The 13,006-nt window shown below is 41.7% G+C and overlaps 2 protein-coding genes across 4 annotated transcripts; both read right to left on the bottom strand.

Annotated features, from left to right (window-relative positions):
• Positions 1-1,862: 1,862 nt before the first annotated feature.
• Positions 1,863-8,091, bottom strand: mon1a (MON1 secretory trafficking family member A). 3 transcript variants are annotated; one of them, XM_028998507.1, is made up of 6 exons: positions 8,003-8,091; positions 7,378-7,536; positions 6,203-6,589; positions 4,766-5,531; positions 3,399-3,546; positions 1,863-3,312 (listed from the first exon to the last, which is right to left on the bottom strand). In XM_028998507.1, exons 2-6 carry the CDS (start codon positions 7,499-7,501, stop codon positions 3,172-3,174), a joined length of 1,566 nt encoding a protein of 521 aa, XP_028854340.1. In that variant the 5' UTR covers positions 7,502-7,536; positions 8,003-8,091; the 3' UTR covers positions 1,863-3,171. The 3 variants fall into 3 exon arrangements, with proteins under 3 accessions (XP_028854340.1, XP_028854343.1, XP_028854341.1); XM_028998510.1 differs by having other exon boundaries at positions 7,378-7,503; positions 8,003-8,074; XM_028998508.1 differs by having other exon boundaries at positions 7,378-7,575; positions 8,003-8,041.
• Positions 8,092-9,012: 921 nt separating this feature from the next.
• Positions 9,013-12,132, bottom strand: tubb1 (tubulin, beta 1 class VI). Its single transcript, XM_028997811.1, has 4 exons — positions 12,003-12,132; positions 11,353-11,461; positions 11,165-11,275; positions 9,013-11,057 (listed from the first exon to the last, which is right to left on the bottom strand). Exons 1-4 carry the CDS (start codon positions 12,057-12,059, stop codon positions 9,922-9,924), a joined length of 1,413 nt encoding a protein of 470 aa, XP_028853644.1. The 5' UTR covers positions 12,060-12,132; the 3' UTR covers positions 9,013-9,921.
• Between the last annotated feature and the right edge of the window lie 874 nt (positions 12,133-13,006).

Genomic DNA, 13,006 nt, shown 5'->3' with positions numbered 1-13,006 from the left:
TGTATGGAATGAATTACATTTACCAGACGCCCTTATCCAGAGCGACAATCAGTAGTTACAGGGACAACTTAGGGTTAAGTGTCTTGCTCAGGCACACAAGCATAGTAAGTGGGATTTGAACCTGGGTCTTCTGATTAATAAGCAAGTGTGTTACCCACTAGGCTTCTACCATGGAATGAAAGTCTGAATGTATGCCATAAAACCTGAATATATGGAATGAAACTTGAATATATGGAATGAAAAAAACATGATTTTTTTTAACATTCCAATGCACGTTTATTGCCCTTAAACTCAAATTACAAAATAAAATTGAAGAGTAAGATAAGTGCAAAATATTGTCAAAGTTAAAAATAAAAAAGATCACCCAATTGAAAGCAATTGAAAGAATACAGTAAACATAGGGGTTTGAATACAAAAACTGTATTGATGCTTTTATTAAAACAACACCAATGCAAGCCGACCGCCCACCGTGTCCTTCCTGAATCAACAGCACTTTTTGTACTTTCTTTTAAAGTGAAGTGATTGTCACATGTGATACACAGCAGCACAGCACACGGTGCACACAGTGAAATTTGTCCTCTGCATTTAACCCATCACCCTGAGTGAGCAGTGGGCAGCCATGACAGGCACCCAGGGAGCAGTGTGTGGGGACGGTGCTTTGCTCAGTGGCACCTCAGTGGCACCATGGTGGTTTGGGATTCGCACCGGCAACCTTCTGATTATGGGTTCGCTTCCTTACCCCCTAGGTCACCACTGCCCCAGTGTGTAATTATTCTTTTGACTGCATATAATATGCAAAATATTGACAAAACTGCAAAACTACATATTGACAAAATATGTAAAGTATGTCTGTAGTAATGTAACTAACAAACTATGCAGTCTGTAATCTTACAATTAGATAAATCTATAAAGAAAGCTCATCAATCATGTAACCCATAACAAGCATCACCAGAAATCCTGGCTGCTTAACATAATTTAAAACTAACTATGATGTTTTTTATTTAACATCACAGGCTGATTTCTTCTGTGTGTACCCTAATGTTGTCAATAAAATTTGTAATCAGATACTAATAAATATTAAAACATTTTATCAAGTTCAATATCAATTAGCACTGGTATTGATTCGTAAATTCCAATTTTGCATCTGCCAGTTCACAAAAATCACCAGCATTGCATTGCAGTGGGCAGCCCCTCCCCCGGCTACCTGGAGGACCACAGTTTACATGAGAGGCACTTTAAACATAATTCTGAAGCACCAAGCTTGCTAGTAAATGTAAAAAGCAAGACCACCATCTGGAAATATTTCATATATCAGCCAGATGAACAGGGAAAACCAAAATATGTGGACAAACCCATTTGCACAAAAGGGATTGAAACAATATCAAGAGTACAGTTGTTGTTCAAACGTAATATGTCAAGCAATACTGTTGAAGTAAGTTAACTTACTACTATATAAAACATTGATTCTTTCTCTGCATTTCATAATGATCTAATCCCACGATGCGCATGTGTTTTTCAATTCTGTTGCATGAGAATTGAGGAGTGCCTTTTTCAGTTTGGTTTAAAAACATTAAATTACATTTCTTTCATGTAATCGTTACTTTTTGACCAATTTATCAAGTATTTTTTTGTAGTTCCAACCTTAGTATCGGTATTGTTTTTGACATTTCAATCTGAGAGCTGCCCTGGACTTCTACATATCGTACACTCATGTCAAAATTTGATAAACAAAGAAATGGCTATAAAAAGATGGTTCACCCATTCTAGTGTATGCACGTTTGATAAATGAGACCCCACACATCCCACACAATTCAGAAACATTCATTAATTTATTTGGAATAATACAATAGTGATTACTCATTTAAATAGTTGTGAAAAGAAGAACATTATAAGATTGTTAATTTCTAAGCAATTGGATCTGGCATCAGCGTTTAAATAATATATCACATTGTGACTCATCCAACAAAACCAGTTCAATACAGTTACTGTCCCCTGCTAATTTAAATATCCCTACAAATATGAATGTGTATAAAAAATTATTAGAAGTAACTGACAAGCAGGAATTGTTTTCAGTTTCTTGACTGACAGTTGAACAATCACAATCATAGAAATATAGTGCTGGACCTATCTGGACCTCTTGCACAATGCAGACATAAGTGAACATTTATAGAAATGACTGGAATTTCACATAACACAATTCTCTTTACTCTCATTAAGGCCATCCTATACAACAGTACAGATAGTCTCCGTGGAATGTAGTCCAAACAGAAATGCAGAGACCAACACTTGTTGCCCCACAAACTCACTAATGTTGTTTAAATATTGCTCTAAAGTACGGATAATTCATGCTCTCCTAGGCTCATCTAACTAGCCATCCTTTAATTCTCCATTTTGTTTTTTTTGGAATTATGGCCAAAACCCCTGAAGATGAAGATGATATTAGCTTTTATGTGCCCGTCTTAGTGGCATTAACATACAGCCCCTAATGTTACGGTCAGTGCTACGTCTGTAAAAAATATGGCAACAAACTAATAAAAATTGTGCAAGCTGCATGACGGATAAACAGCTACCTGCAGCACATGTATAAAAAGAACACATTAAAAACATTACAATTCTCCCAGTGAACACACCGCTTTGACTGGCTTTAATCTTATAAAATAAAGCAAGTTTGCAAAAGGATCGTTCCTACGCTAAGAGGTTTATAGCCGATTTGTTACGTTAATTCTGTGACAGATTCAGTGCACCTAAATGAAGGAAGAAAGAAAGGTCATTTCTGTTAGTGTGAAGCACCCCGGTTCATGTGGTTGTCCGACATAAAACTCTGCTACAGTCTGTCCCTGCATTTGGAATGAAGATGTTAGCTAAAATATCCTAAATCCCTCCAAAGCAGTCCATCCTGACAGCCAAATTACGTTACTGTCCACCCAGACAATGTAGTGTCACAGAGTCAGTCTACAGGCACGCGGGTCACAGTGGGGAGCCATGTACTGACATTCACAACTGAATTCCACTTGGGCCTAAAGAACATGCATCCATTGAAAGAACATGGTTCCATGTGTGTGAAAGATTTTCAGGGAGTAAAAATAGTTCATTATGAGGATAAAAGAGGTACTGGAGTCTGAATACTCCAGACAGCGAAGGCGTTCCATTTGGGGACGGCCCACTGAAGGCTCAATAGGTAAGAGGGTTGAGAATGAAGAGACGCTCCTCCTCCTTCCTGATCCACTTCAGCAGTTTGTTGACAGCAGACACCGCGACTGACTTGGTCCCCAAAGGACTAAAGCAGAGGTAGAGTTCAAAGCCACTTGTCACCTGGGGATGGGAAGAAAAATCAGACTAATCAAAGAAAAAGAAAAGAGACGCATACAAAAAAAAAGAAATGCAGGTAAAAGACCCACCCAGGCAAACAGGTTCTCCGTCTCCCCGCAGCGGTAGATGGAGCACAGGGGCCGAGTGGGGTGGTGCAGGCAGCTGTGCAGGTACTGGTAGAGCACCATCAGCCGCTCCTGCTCCTCGTCGGTCTGATACGGCACAGGCAGCTCAGGGCTGCGGGACAGGAAAGCAAGACAGAAGCTCAGAACGTCAGCATCCAATTTCAAACGGCAGCTCAAGACCTTCCTCTTTAAAGAATAATTCGATTAACTTGTAACTTTCTAACTTATATACAGAATCTACAACAAGACTGAATAAAAAGGTTGTATTCATAGTTGGGGGTCCTAATGAACCGGAACTGATCGCTTCATCGATGGTAACTTGAAAGCACGTTGTAAGTCGCTCTGGATAAGGGCGTCTGACAAATGCCTTAAATGTAAATGAACTTAAGCATTGATGTATTTATGTGCTTTTTGGGGGTTAAACATTGCTCAAATTGGGGTATTTCTTTAAACCATCTAAAGGTTGTGCAATATGAGTGAAGTAACGCAGGAATTCAATTCAGACCAGCATATTCTCCATAAACTATTCCTTTACTGTGTGTCACATGAGACTCTTAAATCAGAAACCATATGATCATAATCCTTATAGGCATAACTGGCAGGATTTTGTTTGGCTATTCACATGCAATCTCACTCCAAGTCGAATACACAGTCACAGAGCATACAAAGTACATTGTAGACAACAAAATTAAAAATAACAGGAACCAATATGCAGCCCATGAGTAGCTCATTCATTTAGCCTCACATGATTGATGAAATCGTGCTATTACACACAGTGTCAGCAAAAAAAAACTGTGTTGTGTTACAGTTTCATCCACATAAAATCTATTTTTGATACAGATGCATACAGCAGCTGTGCTGTGATTTGTTTGTCTTTTTGTTTCTCAATATTGAAATTACCTATAACTTAGGCAGCAATATGATAAAATATCAGCATGAAGATTATTAATTAAACTAACTTCTAAGCAACAAAAGACAACAACACATTTAAAATACACTTAATGACTACTTCAATGTTCTTTTAAATATGTTACATCCAGATGTAACATATATATATATATATATATCAATATAAAAACATTAGTTCTAAAAGTTCTACAAATTTATATATATTTATATATATATATATTTGCATTCTGAATACATTTCACCATTAAATGTATTCTGTTGCATCCTAACCCTGATTACATTGAACTAGTTACAAAACTATGCATATGTTGATCTTTTTTTTTTTTTTTATGATAATGCATTTGGATAATGTAAATGAAACCATGACAACAGAATGAAACAGTGTAATAATGGTCAATATAATTACACATTCTGCTGCCTACCTGGTGTATAGACCGGAGCTCTTAGACTTGTACACAAAATGCCTGAGTTCGGGGATGGCAACCTGTGATACAGGGTAGCTGGGACAGCGCAGCGCCTCCTGCAGGGCTTGCCAGGCACTGCGTCGGCGCAGACGCTCCACAATCCTGTGCTTGCATTCAGAGAGGTTGAAGAAGTCCTCCCGGTCAGTAGACACCAGGATGAGGCAGAGGTCCGACGCAGACTGCAGGTAGGAAATGTGGGCGTGGAAGAAGCCGGCCGTGTTGAACTTGGGCAGGCAGATGGGGGTCCATCCCTCACCTTCTCGGAAGGACGAGGACGAGCCCACCAGGTTGAAGAGCAAGTGCAGGTCCATATGGTGGAGTGACTGGTCCTTCTTACGCACCAGCGTCACCAAGCGACTGCCTGCCATCAGAATGGAGAAGACCAAGCTCTTGGTCTTGGCAGCCTGGAGGGCAGAGGAGACCACATCACGGGCGGAGCTGGCCAGCGGCAGGCAGGTGACAGCGCTGAGCAGTAGACCTGGGTCACGGTCCAGAAGCCGCAGCAGGTTGTCGGTGAGATGCTCGGAGCCGGCCAGCAGGCGGCGCAGGTCGTAGTTCTGCTTGTGCTGGAACACGTGGTTGAGTTGGGTCAGTGTGAGGAGGCTGACGATTTGGTAATAAACGTACAGCAGCTCCCGGGTCAGTTCGCGGTCTGACTGAGATGTCCGAGACACACCCACGAGGACCAACGGGCTTTTGCGCAGGAACACCACCCTGTAGCCATCTGAGAAGCCGCAGGAGGAAAGGATTTTATTAAATAAACAATTCACTACTTTACTCGTTTCAGTTCGGTACTAGTTGCATATTCGGTACAGTAGTGTGAAAAGTGAACTGATCGCCATTGTGAAACACAGCCCAGCACACGGTGCACACCTCTGCGTCACATTTAGTGAGCAATGGGGCCTTGGTGGTTTGGGATTCAAACCGGCAACCTTCTGATTACAGGCAGTGGTGTATGTAGCGGATGTATTGCCAACTTTACTTATTACTTTAACTAAGGAGGTAGGTGGAGATGGGACCTTCCAGATGGAGCAGTTTTGATATTTTGCTTGTGGAGAATTGGTAAGCCAAATGCAAACCTAGTGAACTCAAGCTTGTCACATCAGTTAAATATGTATCGTAGTTTAGGCAGATTTGTGTCACATTTTTGGGTTATAGTGGGCAGAAACAATCAGGTATCTGACAACGGTCCAGGAAATATGGAATGTGACAGCTGTACATCACAGCAATGGACTCGTCATGAATTACACAGCAACAACCAGCTAATTATACAGATACAAATACAGACAATTCTCAAGCAGTCTTTTCTGTTTATTTCTGTAAAGAAAAGACTTGAACTGGATTAGTGAACATGTCCCAAGACTTAATTATGAACATCAGAAAGAAATGCCTCACCGCCTTGAATGGAGCGAATGATGTTCTTCTCTGCCTCTACAAACGAAACAAGTGCCATCATGACACCCATGGTGGAGGACAGGGCTTCCTCTGTGCCATAGCGGGTATAGATGGGCTTCCCTGCCTCGCTGAGCACAAACACATGCTTCTTATGCGCTCGCCACTCCTCGCTGGTCACATCCTCCTCCTTGGCCCTGGCACCACCCTGTGACGTCCCCGTCTGTTGGTCCTCAGTTTCTATGTGCTGCACCACTCGCCCCTCCTCGTCCTTGACCTGCCCCAGATCTGACTCCTTCCCAGAGTTGACCTCAGCCTGACCATCACTGTCAGCAGTCAGGTCCTCGAAAGACCGGGCATGAACGAACATGGCACTCTCCTGCCCGGCTCCTGTGCACAACAAAGAGCACATAGTCTGAGGAACAGCAGCAGGGTTTCGTCTGCATGTCTTTCAACAAGAAAGCTGCATAAGATCACATCCTGATGTCACCTTTTTCTTCTCCATTAGGACATCTTTACCAATGTATGTAAGAAAAGGATCTTTACATAATCAATAATATATACACACATACACAGACACATTGAAGTTTCGTCCAAAACTATGTTAGCTACCTAATCAATACTCTTAATTTGGGATCAATTACTTGAGTAATTTAAGATCAAATCCAACGTTCTTTATAATGCACGTTTAAAACAAAAAAGATCAGCCAAAGTGCTGGTTTGGGATGACCGAATAACTATTTCTTTTCATGCACGCATAATATTAGCATCCCTCTATGTCCAAGGCAAACAATAAAGGCAAAGCATAAAATGTTAAGACATAGCAATCAAAATGTATAATATTAATATTAGAAATAACCAAAAGCATTTCTATTTATTCCAATTATAGGGAAAGATTTGTGTTTTGGTTCCCGGTTTGCACTTTTCATTTTGGTTACTCTCTCTAACTGAAAACAGTCAGCGCCTGACTCACTGGGCGTGGCCACAGAAAACAGAAAGAAAAGGGACAGAAACACTCAAGCTTCTAAACAAAAGTCAGTCAAAAATATTCATGAAAGAGCCATTTAAAAGCTAATTAAAGATTATGACCCTATACTGAACTGGCATTTTAGATTTTATTTTTAAGCATAGCAGCCACTTTCTAAGAACAGCGGCAAGTCATGTAGGAGGTTTCTCACCTGGTTCCGTCCCCTCCACCAGACCTGGGGTTGGACTGTCTGATCTCTCATGGCGTAAGCGGGCCCCGGGGACCAGGCTTCCATTCTGACTCTCCCACGCCTTGTTATGGACATCAGCAGCCATCGCTGCAGCGGACAACACTGGAGTCACTACAGAAGCTGCAGCGCAATGGACATTTAAGAATGTGGTGGTGTGGACTGCAGAAAGGTGATTAGAGATCAATATCTGGGCGCAAAGTCCCCAAACAGCAGTCATAACCTTTTCCAGCAACAGTCAACTTCAACCAAAGCAAACTTCACTTGCACGAATGAAACTACATCGCTCTGCATAGTCCAAGGTCCCTGCTGCATTAAAGTCTCCCACTGCATATGCGCACCGCGATGCTACTTGATACGCTAAATTCTACATTTCATTATTATAAATAAATGAAGACGAGGCCGTACAGCCTCTGTTCTCGGAGAGACTTCAGTGATCAGTCCCGTGCCAAGTCGCCAATCTCGGGCTAACGCTGCCAGAATCCGACCAGCGTTCTCTAGGTCGGCTAGTTCGGCAACTTCCACACCAAGTGGCATCCAGAGGCTTTAAATCTCGACCAGAGACAATCTCCTTCTCCACGTCACTCACCTCTTACAGCCCGCAAGGGTGGTGCATATCGGACCGCCGCAATCTGTCCTCGAAGTGAACAGGAACTCGGGATCTGTCACAAAGGTCACCCATGCCAACCCGGGCCGCGAGGAGTTCTGGGAAATGGAGTTCGCCATTTCTATGGGTTTAAGCTCAATAGTACAACGTTTGCCAAAACTATGCAGTAGGGTAGCTGCAGAATTTCAATAAATCTGCGAGAGCTGCTGAATGTGAATTTTAAAGGCCTTGTGTACTACAGCTGATTAACTTTGGTACAAGTCGTCCATGATATCGAACTGTATGAATGCTGAGGGTTCGTGTCCTTTTCTTACCCGCAGAGGGCGCCAAAGACGAGTTTTTTTCCAGGAAGGAACTGAACCTGTTGGGGGTGTTTTTACCAACCTGATCAATTAAAAAAAAAGACTTGCTTTCCTATAAATACAAATGCCTAATACCGTTAGTACTGAAGGTGGATTAAATGTTATATTTTATATGTAAAGTCATGAAAGTCAGGTGTGTGTGTGTGTGTGTGTGTGTGTGTGTGTGTGTGTATATTGCAATATACACTGTGTTATAGTTCAAATCAATGACCTAAACAGCAGTGTACCATTTTTCTATGAGTAATTTGATGTTACGACTGGTAAAGTGCCCCAGAGCTGATTTCAAACAGTTCAGGCAAGCTTCTGCGGTTCTTCCTTATCAAAGCATGCAGGGTTCTCAACATGCTGTATAATCTTCCCCTGTCAGACTTTCAGAACGGGAGGGGGCCATGTGCCAGTATAGAAGGGAACCACCATATGACTAAGCAGTACTTTTTCAGGGACATCAAAACTTACAAATCAACCCATTTGTTCCCTGACACAATAGATACATCATTGTGCCTTAAGACTGCACCTTAATTCTGTCTATAATTAAAATGGTAGAATAAGGAAAACGCCCTACATGACATATGTGTATTTTCAGTACAAAGAATCTCTGTACTGCTATGACTATGGAACTTATACAATAAATATAGTTGAATCAGAGTTTATTTATACAAGAAACCAGCACCTTTGAATTAACAAATACAAAATGATACATATGTAAAATAGAGAGACATTTGCAAATAATACATTCCAGTAATATATCATAGTAACTCGAGTCAAATTAGTGAGCATTTGAAAGTTGTGTTTCATTCAGAATGTAAATTTTTCTTTTGCTTTCCTCTTTATGCATTTGGCTTTGAGAAACTATACAGTATAAATACTGCAGTAACAGTATTTATGTTGTCCATCTGAGCACTCTCAAAAAATATTTATATTTAAATAATGCAAAATATAAATAATGTACAAGCCGCAAGAAAAGCTATAATTTAATTTTTATAATTATATTGGCATTCTGCTCACCTTTGACCTGGGTCCTCCATGAACAAATAAAAGCATAAAAGAGAGAGGTGCAAGCTGAAATTCTTTCTTTCACACATTATAACAATACAATACACCATTAAAAGTTCAATTGATCAACTGAATTTTTATGTTAAAATTTAAAAATAAGTGAAAGAGCAACTAAACCAGCTAAGATAAGATTTATATTATTTATATTTTATTAGATAAAAGTAACTGTTTCCAGTCAATTAATTTATCTCCAGTTGTACAAAATTGGACCAAAAAAGGAACACTTCCTGACAGGCTGTCCGTTGCCCAGCATTTGTAATCACCAGGAAGCAGAGGTTCAGCACTTACGGGCTGAAGATCCCACTTCATGGTAGCCTGATACGGTGAGGCTCTGTGTTTCGTAGAAATGGTATGCGCCTAGTTCAGGCCTGAGCCACTGTTTTATCTCAAAGTCATTCATTTTTATTCAAAATGACTGACTAGCAAAAATGATTCTAATTGTAAGACTAATGATTCTGATTGTACAGTCCCATTGCCACCTCAGCTTCATTCTTGTATGGTTCTAGTTTCTGTTACAGTCTCAGTCCTAACCTCTGTCCTGGTCATGGACACTGAAGTCGATGGCGCGTCCTCCTCTGCAGTCTCCTCTTCAGGCTCCCAGTCCAGGTCAGCAGTGGCATCCTGGTATTGCTGATACTCAGACACTAGGTCATTGAGGTTGCTTTCAGCTTCTGTGAACTCCATCTCATCCATGCCTTCTCCAGTGTACCAGTGCAAGAAGGCCTTGCGTCGGAACATGACGGAGAACTGCTCGCCCACGCGGCGGAAAATCTCCTGGATGGCGGTGTTGTTGCCGATAAAAGTAGAAGCCATTTTTAGGCCTCGGGGAGGGATGTCACAAACGGCCACCTTGACATTGTGAGGGATCCAGTCTACAAAGTAGTTGCTGTTCTTCTTCTGTATGGCCAACATCTGCTCATCCACCTCCTTGGTGGACATCCGGCCACGGAAGACACCTGCCACCGTCAAATAGCGCCCCCTCCTGGGGTCGCAGGCCGTCATCATGTTGCGCGCATCGAACATCTGCTGCGTGAGCTCGGGCACGGTGAGGGCGCGGTACTGCTGGCTCCCCCGGGCCGTCAGGGGCGCAAAGCCGGGCATGAAGAAGTGCAGGCGAGGGAAGGGCACCATGTTGACAGCCAGCTTCCGGAGATCTGCATTCAGCTGGCCAGGGAACCTCAGTGAGGTGGTCACCCCGCTCATGGTCAGAGACACCAGGTGGTTGAGGTCGCCATAGGTGGGCGTGGTCAGCTTGAGCGTGCGAAAGCAAATGTCGTAGAGGGCCTCGTTGTCGATGCAGTAGGTTTCATCTGTGCTCTCAATCAGCTGGTGGATGGAGAGGGTGGCGTTGTACGGCTCCACCACCGTGTCAGAGACTTTGGGCGAGGGCATGACGCTGAAGCTGTTCATGATGCGGTCGGGGTACTCCTCTCGGATCTTGTTGAGGATGAGCGTGCCCATGCCTGAACCCGTGCCCCCTCCCAGGGAGTGGACGAACTGGAAGCCCTGCAGGCAGTCGCAGCTCTCAGCCTCGCTCCGCACCCGATCCACCACCTGCTCCACCAGCTCTGCTCCTTCAGTGTAGTGGCCCTTTGCCCAGTTATTACCAGCACCCGAGCTTCCTGTGGCAAAAAAACAAAACAAAAAGACCAGCGTGTCTATTCAGTTGCGATGTCAGATGAAAGGTGATTCCTTGTGTGTATTTAAGGGCAATGAGACAGTGTCCTACCATGGATGAAGTTGTCTGGTCTGAACAGTTGCCCAATCTTGCTGCCCCTCACACTGTCCATGGTACCAGGCTCCAGATCAACAAGCAAAGCTCGGGGGACATACTTGCCACCTGAAAGGGAGGAATTTACCTTCAGTGACTTAACTGAATAACAACTAAGGCTCTTGCCTATTAGGGAGTTCTCTTACCATGTGCTTCATTGAAGTAGACATTGACTCTCTCCAGCTGAAGGGCACTGTCCCCGTCATATGTTCCAACAACGTTGATTCCATGCTCATCACCAATCACCTCCCAAAACTACAGAGGTCAAATATGAGACAACTTTGTCAGGAGACCCTAAAGATGATAAGTCAGCATGGGACCACCCAATGGACATTGTCCCTAGTTTTAGCTTTCCTGCAGCTGTGACGAATGTGACCCACCCATGCCACCATGCCCCTTATCTTTATACAGTGCGTGTTCATGGGGAACACCCTTTGTCACTCAGGGGTCGTTAACCATGAGCATTTTCTGTTTATATTTAATAACTTTAAACCAGGTGGAATATATTTGTATAAAACTTATAAATCTATTACATAACCTACAAATGTATAATTTGTATCATATCTATTATTTGTACAGTTTTAATACAAAACTAGACTATAACATACACCATCATCTTCAAATATACGTTTCCTGTTTAGATATTGCATTATTAAAATATGTAGTATGTGTAGCTAACATGTTTCCACTCGTGCATAGTAAGACTAGATTATTCGGCAGTGCATTGAGTCCCACTTTTATCATTCGGGTTATGAGAAAAATATGACAAAGTAACGAAACGGTTTTGTCATCTTACCTTTGAGCCGATCTGGTTTCCACATTGTCCAATTTGCAGATGCACGATCTCACGCATGGCGATCTGGATGCCGGTCAAAGACCACCAACGCTTAGTGACAGGGTAAAAAACACGCCTTCACTTGACTTTATACTTCATCTGACGTCACTGTCAGGAAGTCACCCAAATCACGTGGCATTGGCAATATGAACAAATGACAGTTAATACAAAGTCAATGTGAATTAGTAGCTACATGTTTTAAATGTGAATAGGCCCTTTAATACTTGTTTTTTGTTTTTTTTTCCATATAAGGTTTTTTCTATTTTTATCACTTTCACATTCCTTCAACAGTTCCAATCTCCTGTACATTCTGCAAAGTATATTACAATATTTTGATATAACAAACACAAATAATGCAATAGAGTAATGAGAAGCATTTTTGTCCATCTCTGTGTAGAGCAGTAGAGTCTGCTGGGAAGTGATGGCGCCATACATACATCTGACAAATCATCCCCATGCTGTGTTGCTGATAAGACTCAAATGGACTCTATCTGTTAGACTCAGGAGGACAAAATGACACTTAAACACCACTGTTCCACAGACATAGTCTGTGTTCTGTTTAATTCTGATGATGATGAGAACTTGTCAGTTGAAATGCTTTTGTCACAAGTGAAATAATTGTTGTGTTTTTTTTTTATTATATGACACAGATGGATGTGCAACTCAATGTACAATTTTAACAAAGCAAATACAATAAAACATCAAATAATTCAATTAAGCATCTGCTGAAGGTTTATTTGTAACTTTTAGATTTAAATCAGAGTTACAGTTATTACCAAAAATGTGAATTTTGTGTGAAGAAAAGTAAAAAAAATTCAATATGTACCAACAACAACAAAACAGAAGAGGGCGCTCCAGTGCTTAAATAGAAAATGCTCGTCCAAATAATATCAATAATAATCGAGGACAAATAAACTGCTTAATAATAATCGACAATCATAATAATAGTGTTATCTATTGTATTT

This window comes from Denticeps clupeoides, chromosome 12 (genome assembly GCF_900700375.1).
Source record: "Denticeps clupeoides chromosome 12, fDenClu1.1, whole genome shotgun sequence".
Lineage (NCBI taxonomy): Eukaryota > Metazoa > Chordata > Actinopteri > Clupeiformes > Denticipitidae > Denticeps > Denticeps clupeoides.
This window is presented reverse-complemented; position numbering and strand designations above follow the sequence as displayed.

Coding starts and splice junctions, on each gene's coding strand:
- mon1a (XM_028998507.1), bottom strand. CDS start 7,501: ATGGCTGCTGATGTCCATAACAAGGCGTGGGAGAGTCAGAATGGAAGC. Junction 5,532..6,202: donor CATTCGCTCCATTCAAGGCG/GTGAGGCATTTC, acceptor GCGGCTTCTCAG/ATGGCTACAGGGTGGTGTTC. Junction 3,547..4,765: donor AGCTCCGGTCTATACACCAG/GTAGGCAGCAGA, acceptor CCTGTCCCGCAG/CCCTGAGCTGCCTGTGCCGT.
- tubb1 (XM_028997811.1), bottom strand. CDS start 12,059: ATGCGTGAGATCGTGCATCTGCAAATTGGACAATGTGGAAACCAGATC. Junction 11,276..11,352: donor CTACTTCAATGAAGCACATG/GTAAGAGAACTC, acceptor CCTCCCTTTCAG/GTGGCAAGTATGTCCCCCGA. Junction 11,058..11,164: donor ACCAGACAACTTCATCCATG/GTAGGACACTGT, acceptor TTTTTGCCACAG/GAAGCTCGGGTGCTGGTAAT.